The sequence below is a fragment of the Enhydra lutris genome, unplaced genomic scaffold (assembly GCF_002288905.1).
Source record: "Enhydra lutris kenyoni isolate GAN:26980312 unplaced genomic scaffold, ASM228890v2 scaffoldscaffold71, whole genome shotgun sequence".
Taxonomy (NCBI): Eukaryota; Metazoa; Chordata; class Mammalia; order Carnivora; family Mustelidae; genus Enhydra; species Enhydra lutris.
In genome coordinates, this window is record NW_019154155.1 from 1,192,113 (window position 1) to 1,206,434 (window position 14,322).

Consider the following 14,322-nt stretch of genomic DNA (forward strand, 5'->3'; position numbering starts at 1 on the left):
AAACAATCCCAAAAAGTGCAATGACAGGTGAATGAAAAGACAAATCACATTATTATGAATATCATTCAGTGATAAAAAGGAAACAAGAAATTACTCACACATACAACAACATGGATGGCTGTCAAAATAATTACGTTAAGAGAAATAAACCAGGCCAAAAAGTTTACAAAGCGTATGGATCTGTTTGCAAAAATTTCCAGCAAATTTATAGTGGCAGAAAGCAGATCAGTGGTTAACTGGAGAGAGGGTAGTGGGTGGCACATGGCAGGGAAGGGCAGGAAGGGATGCTTACATTGCAGGATAAAGAGAATCCTGGTGTGCTAGTTATAGTCTTGATTGTGATAATGATCTTATGAGCATCGTGGATGTCAAACATAGCAAATTGTTCGCTTTGAATATGTTCAGTTTACTGTAAGCCAATTATGCCCTGGTAAAGTGTCTTTAAATAATAAAATATTAAAATGAGCCCTAATTCATAAATGTGGTAGAATAAGTACTATAGTAAGGGAATGGTGATAAGCTCATTTTGTTCCCATTTAAGAGAGGATATTTAAATTGTCATAAATTTTGTATTATAATTGAGAATGTCAGTGAAAAACAGAGCTTTTCGCCTAAGATCAGGAACAGGCCAAGTATGTCCACTCTCACCACTTCTATTAAACATAATACTGGAAGTCCTAGCTACAGCAATCAGATGAGAAAAGAAATAAAAAGCATGCAAATTGGTAAGGAAGAAGTAAAACTGTCACTATTTGCAAATGACATGATACTATATATAGAAAATCCTGAGGATTCCACCAAAAAAACCTACTGGAACTTATAAATGAATATAGTAAGGTCATAGGATACAAAATCAATATACAGAAATTGGTTACATTTCTATACGCTAATAATGAAGTAACAGAATGAGAAATTAAGGAAAACAATCCATTTACAATTGCACCCAAAATAAAAAAAAAAAACTAAGAATAAACTTAACCAAAGAGATAACAGTTTCATCACTCTGAAATCTATAAAACATTGATGAAAGAAATGGAAGATGATAAACAAATGGGAAGATATTTCATGTTCATGGATTGAGAAAACAAATATTGTTAAAATGTTTGTATTACCCAAAGCAATAAACACATTTAATGCAATTCCTGTCAAAATACCAACAGGATTTTTCACAGAACTAGAACAAGTAATCTTAAAATTTGTATGGAACCACAAAAGACTCTGAATAGCCAAAGCAATATTGAAAAAGAACAGGAGCACCTGCATGGCTCAGTTGATTAAGCATCTGACTCTTGGTTTCAGCTCAGGTCACGATCTCGTGGTTGTGAAATCAAGCCTCATATCAGGCTCCATGCTTGATTGTGGAACCTACTTAAGATTCTCTCCCTCTCTCTCCCTCTCCTACCCTCCCCCACCTGTCTCTCTCTTTTTCTCTCTCTAAAGAAGAAGGAAAAGAAGAACAAACCCAGAAATACCACAATTGCAGATTTCAAGATACTCTAAATCTATAGTAATCAAAGCAGTATGGTACTGGCACAAAAACAGACACAGCAATCAATGGAACAGAATAGAGAACCCAGAAATAAACTCATGATTATATGGTCAATTAATCTTCAACAAAGGAGGCAAGAATATGCAATGGAAAAAAGACATTCTCTTCAACAAATGTTGTTGGGAAAATTGGATGGCTACATACAAAAGAATGAAACTGGACTTCTTACACCATACATAAAAATAAACTAAAATTGACTATGTACTTTTAAAGATCATTTTTTCCTTTGAATGGGACATACTTCCCTATTTCTTTGTGTGTTTTATGAATTTTTAGTCAAACACTGGAAATTAAAATCTAATAATGTGATAACTCTGGAAATAGAATTTCCCCTTTTCCCCAGGGTTTGCTTGTTTTGTTATTTTTGTTTGTTTGTTTATTGTAAGGCTGCCTCTGTGCTGAAGATTAATTTGAGGTATATACTTAATGTCCTCCTAGGTCCTTCCTGACTTCTCCCTGGGCACAAGTGGTCACTTTCTAATTTTACTTGTATATATAGCTGGTTTTGAATGTCCTAGTGTTAAATTTGTCTGGCTCCTAAAAGGGGAAAAAGTGGAAAAAAATGGAGTGGACAAAGAGTTCCTGTGCTTAAAGGCCCTCTGAAGTCACTTCAGTCAGAGGGGAGAGGCTTGGAACAATGCAGGGATGTACAACAACACTTGTGGTCCCCCTCTTTGCACCTCTGTGATCAGAAGCAGCAATCAGTGGATCAGAGCAAAGACTTCCAATATTTGGATAACAGCCTTCTTTCCCCTAGTCAGTTTCCCCTATTTTGTAAGCAAGATGCTCCAGAAATATGTGCCACTTGACTGGGAATACATGATGGGTAGTGCTACTGCATTAAGAGCTGAAATTGACCAAAGCTAAACACAATTTACCATTCAAGTCACCCCCTGTAATATGCAAGCCTTCAATAGATTTCAGAGTTCAAAAACAGACACATTCTATGAGTGCAGTGTTGTTGTTTAGGGCAGGGACAGATCCCCATGGCTTCTTATTCTGCCATCATCCTAGAATCCTGTTACTTTATTCTTGCTCTAATCTTTATTATTTCCTTCCTTTTGGCTGTGGGTTTAGTTCTTGTTCTTCTAGTTCTTTAAGTTTTTAAGTTAAATTGTTTGAGATCCTTTCTTCCTTGATATAAACATTTATTGCTATAAACTTTGTTCTTAAAATTGCTTTTGCCATACCCTGGTTTTGGTATGTTGTGTTTTCATTTTTGTTTGTCTAAAGATACTTTCCAATTTCCTTTTTTGTTTCTGAACTATTTTTGTTGAGTTTTGTTTTTTAATTAAAATATAATTAACCTACAGCATTTTATGAACTTCAAGTGTATAACATAGTGATGCAACAACTCTATATGTTATCCTATGCTCACTTCCAAGTGTAACTACCATCTATCAGCATACAATACTCTTACGATACCCTTGGCTATATTCACTGTGCTATACCTTTAATACCATGACTTACTCATTCCACAACTGGAAGCCTATCCCTTCCACTCCTTTTTACCCTTTTCACCAATCCTCTCACCCCCAACTGTCTGGCAACCACCAGTTCTCTGTATTTAGATTTATTCATTTGTTTTGTTTATAGATTCCATAGGTAAGTTAAATCACATGGCATTTGTCTTTTTCTGTCTGATGTGTTTCACTTAGTATAATACTTCTAGGTCCACCTGTGATGTCATAAATGGTAAGATATCATTCTTTTTACGGCCAAATAATAGTCCATTGTGTATATGTATGTATGTGTATATACATACACATGTGTGTGTACACACACACCACTTCTTTATCCATTCATCTATTGATGGACACTTAAATTGCATCCATATCTTGGGTATTGTAAATAATATTGCAATAAATATAGGGATGTATGTATCTTTTTGAATTAGTGTTTTCCTTTTCTTTGGGTAAATACCTAGTAGCAGAATTACTGGATCATATAGTATTTCTTTTTAATTTTTGAGGGACCTCCATACTGTTTTCCATAGTGGCTGCACAAATTTACATTCCTGACAGCATGAAGATTCCTTTTTCTCCATATTCTCACCAACAGTTGTTATTTTTTATTTTAATTCTAGCCATTCTGACAGGTATAAGGTGTGGTTTTGACTTACATTTCTCTGATGATTAGGGATGTTGAGCATCCTTTCATTTGTCTATTGTCTATCTGCAAATCTTCCTTAGAAAAATGTCCATTTGCGTCTTCAGCCCATTTTAGTTGAAATATTTATTTCTTCTCTCTCTCTCTCTCTCTCTCTCTCTCTCTCTCTCTTTGGCATTGACTTCTATAAGTTCTTTATATATTTTGGATATTAACTTCTGATTGAATATATGATTTACAAATACCTCCCATTCAGTAGGTTGTCTTTTTGCTTTGTGGCCCAGGATGTGATCTATCCTGTAGAGTGTTCCATGTGCACTGGAGAGGAATGTGTATTCTTGTGCTGTTGGATCAAATGTTCTGTATGTGTCTACAAGGTCCATTTTGCCTTTTGTGGTATTAATGTAAGCTGTTTCCTTATTGATTTTTCTGTCTAAATGACCTATCCATTGTTGAAAGTGGAGTATTGAATTTCTACTATTATATTGTTCTAATTTTCCTCCTTCAGTTTCATTAGTATCTGGTTTAAATACTTAGGTGCAACACTGCTGAGTGCAAATAATTTACAATTCTTATATCCTCTTAATGAGTTGACCCCCATACTATACAGTGATCTTCTCTGTCTCTTGTGACTAATTTGGCCTGAATATCACTTTATCTAATACAAGTACAGCCACTCCTGCTCTCTTTTGGTTACCATTTATTTGTAATGTATTTTTCAATACCTTTACTTTGTGCCTATGTGTCCTTAAAGCTGAAGTGAGTCTCTTAGCAGCATACTGTTAGATCTTATTTTTGTTTTTAGATTTTCTTAGAGAGCATGCACAAGTGGGGGAAAGGACAGAGGGAGAGGGAGAAACAGACTCCCCACTGAGCATGGAGCCCAATGCAGGGCTGGATCCCAGAACCCCAGATCATGACCTGAGTGAAAGGCAGATGCTTAAGCGACTGAGCCACCCAGGTATACCTGGATCTTATTTTCTTCTATCCATTCAGTCACTCTGTGTCTTTTGATTGGACAATTTAATCCATTTACATTTGAAGTAACTACTGATAGGTAAGGACATACTATTGCCATTTTAACAAAATTTATCATTCTCACAGTTCCTAAAGATAAATCACAGAATGCCACATGGGGCCAAAAGGGAAAAATACCAAGGTTTTCAGGAGACAGAACACAGGAGCTCAGGAGCTTGTAGGCCTTGCCTTTATTGGGTTTTTCAAGGGGAAAGCAAGGCAGAGTGGGTAAACAGCCCAGGAATGGCTTGTTTGAGTGATTTTTGCAGGTTTTGGCCTATAGGTGGTTTCTAGTTGCCTGGTTCTTGGTTCTGGGGTGATTACAGCAGAGGAATATTGCCTCCTGGGGTGTATGGGCCAGATAGAGGAGATAGGGCTGTGGATTTAGCCCTTGAATTTGCAGAGCAAAGGCATCCTCCCAGTTGAGATCTTACTATCTCTAAGAATAGACTAGCCCTGGGAGGGGCAGTCTTCAGATAGAAAGGTTTTTTAAGATGTTGAACTATTAGAATATACAGAAAATTAAAAATATATTATACAATGCAGAGCCTTACCCAGTCTCAAGTCAGTACAGTCCTTATTGAATTAAAGTGATCTGTTACCAGTTAATCTGTCAGGCAGAGAGAAGAGTGAGTTTTCCCAGAGGACTATAATGGCAAAATTGCCTTACACACAATGTCTGGAAGTTAAAGGTGTATTGCTAGGTAATATAAGGTTGAACCACTCTTGCATTCCTGAAATACAACTTACTTGATCAAAATAGTTATTTAGTTGTTTATAAACAACAAGGTTGTTTATAAAATATGCTATTAAATTAAGTAGCTAATACTACTGTTTGGCGTTATGTGTGTACATTGGTTTAGTAGTTCTAGACTCTATGACTGTATCCAAACCTGCATCTCCAGGTTTTTGTGGAGAAGAGAAACTGAGAGTTGCACTTGGTACCCAATCCTGACAAACTAAAAGATTCCTATTTAAATACTCTTCATTTCTGTTTATTTGCAGGTCAAGATGGTCCTGGTTTGTCCATACTTCTGGCTGGGTTTTTTCATAGTCCCTATTGTGTGCCTGATTCTAAATTTAATATGGAAATCGTAAGTTGAAAAATGAAGTAGTAACCAAAAGATAAGCTGTAATAGTTAATTGTTCTTTTCCAATTCTATGGTTTTCACATCAAATTAAATTTAAAAATTGGCCATTTTATGAATATTAAAAGTCATGGAACATTTAGAGGAAGTGAATGCTCTCTGCTTTTGCCACTGATTTACCAGCACTCAATTTAGAAACAAACAAACAAACAAACAACAAAAGAGCATCAAAACTCACGAGAGGTAAAAATTTATAGTGATATTACCTAATTTGTGATTTTTTTTTTCCTGAAAGGTCATCCATTTACTCTTTAGAAGTGGGATTTATAGAGCTTCTTTGCACTTTAGAGGAACCAAAAGCTGATACCAGAGGATCACAAATTAAAAGCCAATAATAAAATAAGAACTAGGAGGGAGATATTCAAATTAGATATTCTTCTTTTAAAAAATATTTGGAATAAGAATCTATCAAATATAGTTCTCCCAGAATATGTATTAGATTACAGAATCCTCCCACTTTTTTTTTTTTAACCAAATCACACAGAAAAAAAAAAAAAAAAAACCTTTAAACTAAGGTGCTAGAAATCCCTGAAATCCCTGAGGTAGTACAAAGAATCCATGAAATTATAAGCTTTCAAAATCAGAAATAACTTACATAAGATCATTGTATATAATCTACAATGTAAACAAAGCTCTGAAACATTATAAATTTCAAACTAAGATGCAGAGGAAGAAATATTCTAGAAGGGATAATATTAATTTTGATCCATGGTATTGACTGTAGGTGTTAACTTGGATCTTTTAAAACCTATGATCTCACTCATATGTGGAATATAAGGAATAGCATGGAAGACCATAGGGGAAGGGAGGGAAAACTGGAGGGTGGGAAATGAGAGAGGGAGACAAACCATGAGAGACTCTGCACTCTGGGGAAATAAACTGAGGATTTCAGAGGGGGAGGAGGGTGATGGGGCTGGGGTAGCTGGGTGATGGGTATTAAGGAGGGCATGTGTGAGCACTGGGTATTATAGGCAACTAATGAATCATTGAACACAACATCAAAAACTAATGATGTACTAAATGGGGTGGCTAACTGAAGATAACAAAAAAGTAAATAAATAAAAATAAAACCTGTGGCTTCTGTGAATTGATTCCCCAGTGATATCTTCATCTAGGTGTAGATTCCAGATTTCCAGGAAGAGATAAAGGTACACTGAGAACTGAGGGGCTTATGTTAGAATCATCCTATCAGTATGTTAGCATCTTCTCTACCATTGAGTATAGCCAAGGTTGTCTGCAAGTTCCCAACTGCATTTTCAAGGCAAGTAATGATAATCTTGAATTTGTTGTTGTCTTTTTGTTTATTTATTTATTTTTTGAGATTTTATTTATTTATTTGACAGAGAGAGAGATCACAAGTAGGCAGAGAGGCAGGTGGAGAGAGAGGGGGAAGCAGGCTCCCCGCTGAGCAGAGAGCCTAATACGGAGTTCGATCCCAGAACCCTGAGATCATGTCCTAAGCCGAAGGCAGAGGCTTAACCCACTGAGCCACCCAGGTGCCCCTGTTGTTGTCTTTTTAATTACTTGAGACCTCTTTTTCTTCTGTGAGTAAAGATAATTTAGCATACCATTTTTCTTTGTTTTTGTTTTGTTTTGTAATATGGTAAATACAGGTGTGAAAGTATGTAAGTCAAAAGGGACTGTGAAATCTTTGAAGTTTATACTTTTGTGTAAGTGCTATGCAGCTCAAAAAAAGTATTTTAGTAGTATGCACAGTCTTTTAAAATCCAAGTAACATGTATGTTTGAATTATTTCAGTTTTTAATAAAGATCGATTAGCCAACATCTAATACACCTTTACTTTTTGATGTAGTGTTCAATGATTCATTAGTTGCCTGTAACACCCAGTGCTCATTATATCATGTGCACTCCTTAATGCCCATCACTCTGTTATCCCATCCCTCCCACCCACCACCTCTCCAGCAACCCTCAGTTTGTTTCTTATAGTTAAGATTCTCATGGTTTTTCTCTCTGATGACTTCCCATTCAGTTTTCCCTCCCTTCTTCTATGATCCTCTGCTCTATTCCTTATATTACGTATTTCATATTCACTCATATTTCACATATGAGTGAAACCATTTGATGATTGTCTTTCTCTGCTTGACTTACTTCACTGAATCATTTCACAATTTTTGCTTAATTTTCACTTAAGTGTCTTCCTGGGATTGTACCAAGATTTTTAAATCATTCTGAATCATAGAATATGTTATAAACAGGAAATGTAAATAGATTAGTAAAGGAAACAGATATATTGAGGTAAAAAACAAAACGGAGCCAAAAGAACTGCCCCTATAAGCCCAGTGGCTTTAGTGACAGCATTTTACAGCAACTTAACAAATGAATTTGGTTGTGCTGTGGGTATATGGGACTTCATTTAAAAATGCCATCTCAGATAAACAATTCAACATTAACTTTGGTTATGTGGAGTCTTTTCTGGTTTTACACAAATTCTGCCATTGTTTGTTTGTTCTAGCTCTGTGAAAAATGGTGGTATTTTGATAGGGATTGCATTAAATTTGTAAATTGTTTGTAGTATAGACATTTTAACAATATTTGTTTTCCAATCCATGATCATAGAATGTTTTTTCCATTTCTTTGTGTCATTTTCAATTTCTTTCATCAGTGTTCTATGGTTTTCAGAGTACAGATCTTTTTACCTCTTTGGTTAGCTTTACTCCTGGGTATCTTGTGGGTTTTGGTGCAATTGTAAATGGGATCTATTCCTTGATTTCTCTTTCTGCTGTTCTGTACATTGATTTTATAGCCTGTGACTTTGCTGAATTCTTGTATCAGTTCTAGCAATTTTTTGGTGGAGTCTTTTAGGTTGCCCACATAGAGTATCATGTCATTTGCAAATAGTCAATGTCAACTTCTTCCTTGCCATTTGGATGCCTTTTATTTATTTCTATTGTATGATTGCTGAGGCTGGGACTTCCAGTACTAGGTTAAATAATAATGATGAGAGTGGACATTCCTGTATTTTTCCTGATTTTAGAGGAAAAGCTCTCAGTTTTTCCCCATTGAGGATGATATTAGCTGTGGTTCTTTCATATATGGCCTTTATAATGTTGACATATGTTCCATCTATCCATACTTTATTGAGGGTTTTTATCAAGAATTGCTGTTTTATTTTGTCAAAAGCTTTTTCTGAATCTATTGAGAGGATCATATGGTTCTTATTCTTCCTTTTATTAATGTGGTGTATCATACTGATTGATTCGTGAATATTGAACCATCCCTGCAGCCCAGGAATAAATCCCACTTGATTGTGGTAAATAATTCCTTTAATATACTGTTGGATTCAATTTGCTAGTATCTTATTGCGAGTTATTGCATCCATGTTCACTAGGGATATTGGCCTCTAATTCTCCTCTTTAGTTGGGTCTTCGTCTGGTTTTAGAATCAAGTTAATGCTGGTCTTGTAAAATGAGTTTGGAAATTTTCCTTTCATTTCTATTTTTTTGGAATAGTTTAAGAATAGGTATTAACTCATCTTTAGCTGTCTGGTAGAATTCTCCTGGGACCCCTTTATTATGATTTATTATGATACAGGGCCTTTCTTCATCTCTTGTTACAGTCTTTGGTTTAAAATCTAGTTTGTCTCATAAGTATGGCTACGCTGGCTTTCTTTTGACATCCATTAACATGACAGATGGTTCCCCCATCCCCTCACTTCTATCTGGAGGTGTCTTTAGGTCTAAAATGATTTTCTTGGGCCACCTGGATGGCTCAGTTGGTTAAATATCTGCCTTTGGTTTAGGGCTTGATCCCAGGTCTCTGGGATCCCAGAGTCTGGGATCAAGCCCTGTGTTGGGCTACCTGCTCATGGGAGCCTGCCTCTCCCTCTGCTCCTCCCCTCCACTTCATGCTCTCTCTTTCTTGCTCTGTGCTCTCAAATAAATAAAATCTTTTAAAAAATAAAATAAAACAGTTCTCTTGCTGGCTGCATATAGATGGGTCTTGGTTTTTTCATCTCTTTTGACATGATGACCCTATGTTTTTTGATTGGAGCATTTATATTTAGAGTAATTTACATTTAGAGTAATTATGGATAGATATGAATTTATCCCCTATTACCTATAAAGTTATTGTTTCCGGAGGTTTTCTCTGTTCCTTTCCAGTCTTTGTTACTTTTGGTCTTTCTCACTCATAGAGTCCCCTTTAATATTTCTTGCAGGGCTGGTTTAGGGTTATAAACTCTTAGTTTTTGTTTGTTTGGGAAACTCTCTCTCCTTTTATTGTGAATGACAGCCTTGCTGGATAAAGTATTCTTGGCTGCATATTTTTTCCTATTCAGCACATTGAATAAATTATGCCATTCTCTTCTGGTCTGCCAGGTTTCTATGGAGAGATCTGCTGCTAACCTGATTTGTCTTCCCTTGTAGGTTAGTGATTTCTTTTCCCTTGTTGCTTTCAGGATTCTTTCCTTATCTCTGTGTTTTGCAAATTTTACTATGTCATGCCTTGGTGTTGGCTGGCTCTTGTTGATTTTGATAAGAATTTTCTGTCTCTTCTGGATTTGGATGCCTGTTTCTTTCCCCAGATTAGGGAAGTTTTTAGCTGCAATTTACTTAAATAAACCTTCTGCCCCTTTTCTCTCCCTTCCTGTGGGACTCCCATGATACAAAAGTTATTACACACTATGAAGCTGCAGACTTAAGTCTACATTCATGATCGAATATTTTTCTTCCCCTCTTCTTTTCAGCTTCATTGGCTTCCATAATTTTATCTTCTGTATCACTTATTCTATCCTCTGCTTCTTATGGTCATTATATTTAGTTGGTTTTGCATCTTAGTTATTGCATTTTTTTATTTTGGCCTGACTAGTTTTTAGGTGTTTTATCTCTGCAATAAGCATCTCTCTGGTTTCTTCTATGCTTTTCTCAAGCCCAGCTCGTATCCTTATGATTGTTGTCTTAAATTCTGGTTCAGGAATATTACTTATACCTATTTTGATTAGCTCCCTGGTCATGGCCCCTTCTTGTTCTTTCTTTTGGGATTAATTCCTCCAACTTGACATTTTGTCTAGGTCTCTGTTTTTGTGTGTTGGGAAAACCTTTGCTTGGTCCTATTTCCTCTAGAGTTGAAGCTTTGTAGCACTCTATGATTAGTAGACCTTGTGCTTGTGGGGTGGAAGGGGGTTGCTGGCCTTCTGGGGAAGGGCTCTGCTGCTGCTCTGGCTCTCAGTCACACTTGTCCTATTAAAAAAGGCACCTGCAGAGCAATCAGGGCTTGGTGTAAGCAGCTCCAGAATCCACTCTGTGCACTATTCTGCTCATTGAAGTCTGTCCATGTTGATGGGAGGGGTAAAAAATGGCGTCAGTCTGCTCTCTTCCCCGGAGAGAGTTCACGTCTGCAGCTGTTCATGAAGCCCTCACAGAAAAGTGAACAATCTCCCTTCTTGTGTCCCAGGCTTCTGTCAAAGCCCTGCGTTCACCTTGTCTGTGTCCAAGCCATCTGCCTGTCTGGTGGAGTAGTACTCCTGTGTTTTATCTCAGGCATGCAAATAGTTTTCAAAACTCCAAATTTGGGGGAGCAGTCACAGTGCAGACTGCACTGATCCTCTGTGGGAGGCTCTTGCTGGGCTGTGGCTGGGACAGGTTTGTCACAGAAAAGCAGTCCCACTACTAAGTAGGGGTTGGGGTTTTATGGTAAAGCATAGCAAAAAGCCAGCATCCAGTAAGCTGCCCTCAGCAGGTGTCTTTACTCGTATGTTAATGAACAGGGCAGCTCAACGGTGCCTGCTGGCTCTTTTGTTCCCTCAGAGGCAATGTCACCTCTCTCAAATACACTCCAGAAAGGGGAACAGTTTCTCCCAGGGTGATGCAGGGGATCCTCAGAGCATGATGTCCACTCCTGGGCCTCTGCCCTCCTTCTCCATAGTAACACTGCTGTGTCCATCAGGCTCAATTCTAGCAATGGCACAGACTTCTAAAACTTCAGATTTTCAGCTCCACCACTTACAAAAACTTGTGATAATCAGCCCCTCTCATTTTCCCAGTCAGTGGTTTGGGGGAAGTGTTTTCTTGTGTAATCCCCTGTGCACACCTCTCTCTCCCTTTCTCTCTCTCTCTCTCTCTCATTCTCTGTGATAGGGCTTCCTCCCCTCTACAGCACCAGTGATTCTTTTCTACCCCAGGTCACATCACCACACCTCCTACCTTCTACAATGTGGCTTCTTTTCTCCCCAGATCGATTTTCTGGGTGTTCAGAATGATTTGATAATTATCTACCTGTGTTCAAGAGACAAGACAAACATAAGGTTCTCCTACATGTGTGGATAAATGATGAATGCTTGAATATAGACAGAAATAGATGCCCCAGTGAAAATAAGTTGCCACAGAAAATGGAGAGTATCTCTCTAGGTTGCTTTGCACGTTTCAAATATGCACACCTGATATATGAAGCTCTGACACAACCACTCTACCATTACTACTGCTACTAAATGGCACACTTAGTCCTAGGTCTCTTTGCCTAAGTGAGGGTTGGAGGTAGCACACAGCTGAAAATTTAAGAATCAAGATTGTGGAATAGTGAGCATGGTAGAAAAAGTCATATGGAATCATGTCAGTCCTATGAATCTTCAACTGTCTGGCTGAATTCATACAGATGGCCTCCTCCAGAATCAGAGCCCTCTGTGGCTTAGACACACACTCAGATCTGTAGATTTGCATGGAAGTCTATATTTGAGGTGGTTGGCTACTAATGGGCACTACCCGGCTCTTTCCAGTATCCCTTCTGGTAATGCTTCATAGCTACTAAGAAAATAGAGTCTGGTTTCACAGGAAGACTGGGCCTGCTGCGTTGCACCCTATCATATGGCCTCTAGGTAAGGGGTGCCCAGAATTATTCAAGAAGGGAGAAATTGTTGCTTAGAGTGTGTAAAGCTCATGTGTTATGCTGTATCTTTTCCACATAATACAGGATTAGAAATACCTGCAAGAGAACGTTACTAGAGGAAGTTCGGGAGATGGAAAGTAGCAGAGCTCAAAGATGTCATCCTACAATATTTAGAAGGAGGTGAGGCTGTTCTCTTTATCCTGACTTTTGTTGAAAAGCTGTTCTCATTCTTTTTTAAGATATTTGTTTATTCCAGAGAAAGAAAGAGAGCAAGTGGAGGAGGAGCAGAGGGAGACACTCCCCAGGCAGACCCCACTGCCACTGAATGTGGAGCTTGATGCTGGGCTCGATCCCATGACCCATGAGATCATGGACCTGAGCTGAAACCAGGAGTCAGATGCTTAATGTACTGAGTCTCCCAGGTGGCCCCTGTTCTCCTCATTCTTCCCACATTTCCCTCCCAGGTACTTCCACACTTTCCATGATTTCCCCAAGCTTATTAAGCACATGTCAAACAGGTATCTTGAACTTCACATCCCCAGCAGCACAGACTCCTAGGCTGCCACACTAGCTCCCCCTAATGTCCTCCTTTCAGTGGATGGCAACTTCATTCTTCCAATTTCTCAGGCCCAAAATCCTGAAGTCACGCTCACATCCTCTTTTCTGCTATTCCATACCCATCATGTCAGAAAATCCTGTTGTTCCTACCTCAAAGTAAACTGAGAATTAGATCACTTAAACTATCTGTACGATCTTGCCCTGGTCCAGCCCCTATCATCTTTCTTCTGATTAGTTCAGTAGCCTCTTAACAGGTATCTCTGCTTCTGGCCCTTCCTGTAGTAATCAGAGGGAAGAGGCTTTGGCAGTGTAAATCAGACATATCACTCCCTGTTCTCTGCCTTTCCACGACCTCCCCTATCACTCAGAAAAAGACAAGACCCTTTCAGTGGCTTATAGTGCCTTACATACTGTCCCTTCATAAACACACATACACATGCACAACTAGTTTGAGATATCTCCTTATGGTTTTCTTTACCAAAAAAATTTTTTTAAATGACTCATTTTGGAAAATCATGTTTCCATTTCACCTCACATGTTTTCAAAGAAAGCTTTGTCCTTTCACAACCTTCCTCGCTATTATTCTAATAGATGGTGCATCAAGTTTGTATATCCTAACTTTATTTTAACTTCTGGTGGTTAGTGGACAGACACCCAGATCTCTGTGTTGAGCCAGAGAATCTGCTAATTTCTGCCACTTTTCCCTGTGTATTGTTGCAAAAAGGTTTAGATATCCAGGGTCTGTGTTCTCCCCTCTAGATGAAGCTGTGGCTACTGGAAGTCAGGGAAGTGCACGGTAGGAGAAAAGGACCAGGGCTTCTCCTAGAATTGTTCTCTTTCTCCCACTCCCTTGGAAGAAGACAAAAAATCACATTGTTTGCTTTCACAGTTGTTGCCTTTTTCCCACTGGTCCTGATCTGCTGGCCTTGAAGAACAATAGGCCAAATGCTAGAAATTAATGTGTATTAACATTTTTTTTAAAGATTTTATTTATTTATTTGACAGACAGAGATCACAAGTAGGCAGAGAGGCAGGCAGAGAGAGAGAGAAGGGGAAGCAGGCTCCCCGCTGCCCAGAGAGCCCGACATAGGGCTCAATCCC

The 14,322-nt window shown here is 38.2% G+C and overlaps 1 protein-coding gene across 1 annotated transcript in view; it reads left to right on the forward strand.

Annotated features, from left to right (window-relative positions):
• The window catches only part of LOC111159894 (phospholipid-transporting ATPase IB-like), a 197,253-nt gene extending 184,032 nt beyond the window's left edge, over nt 1-13,221 (forward strand). The window contains exons 38-40 of the mRNA XM_022522564.1: nt 5,681-5,769; nt 12,748-12,843; nt 13,128-13,221. Of these exons, the coding sequence (XP_022378272.1) occupies nt 5,681-5,769; nt 12,748-12,843; nt 13,128-13,221 (279 nt within the window). The remainder of the gene's footprint in view (nt 1-5,680; nt 5,770-12,747; nt 12,844-13,127) is intronic.
• The last annotated feature ends 1,101 nt before the right edge of the window (nt 13,222-14,322 follow it).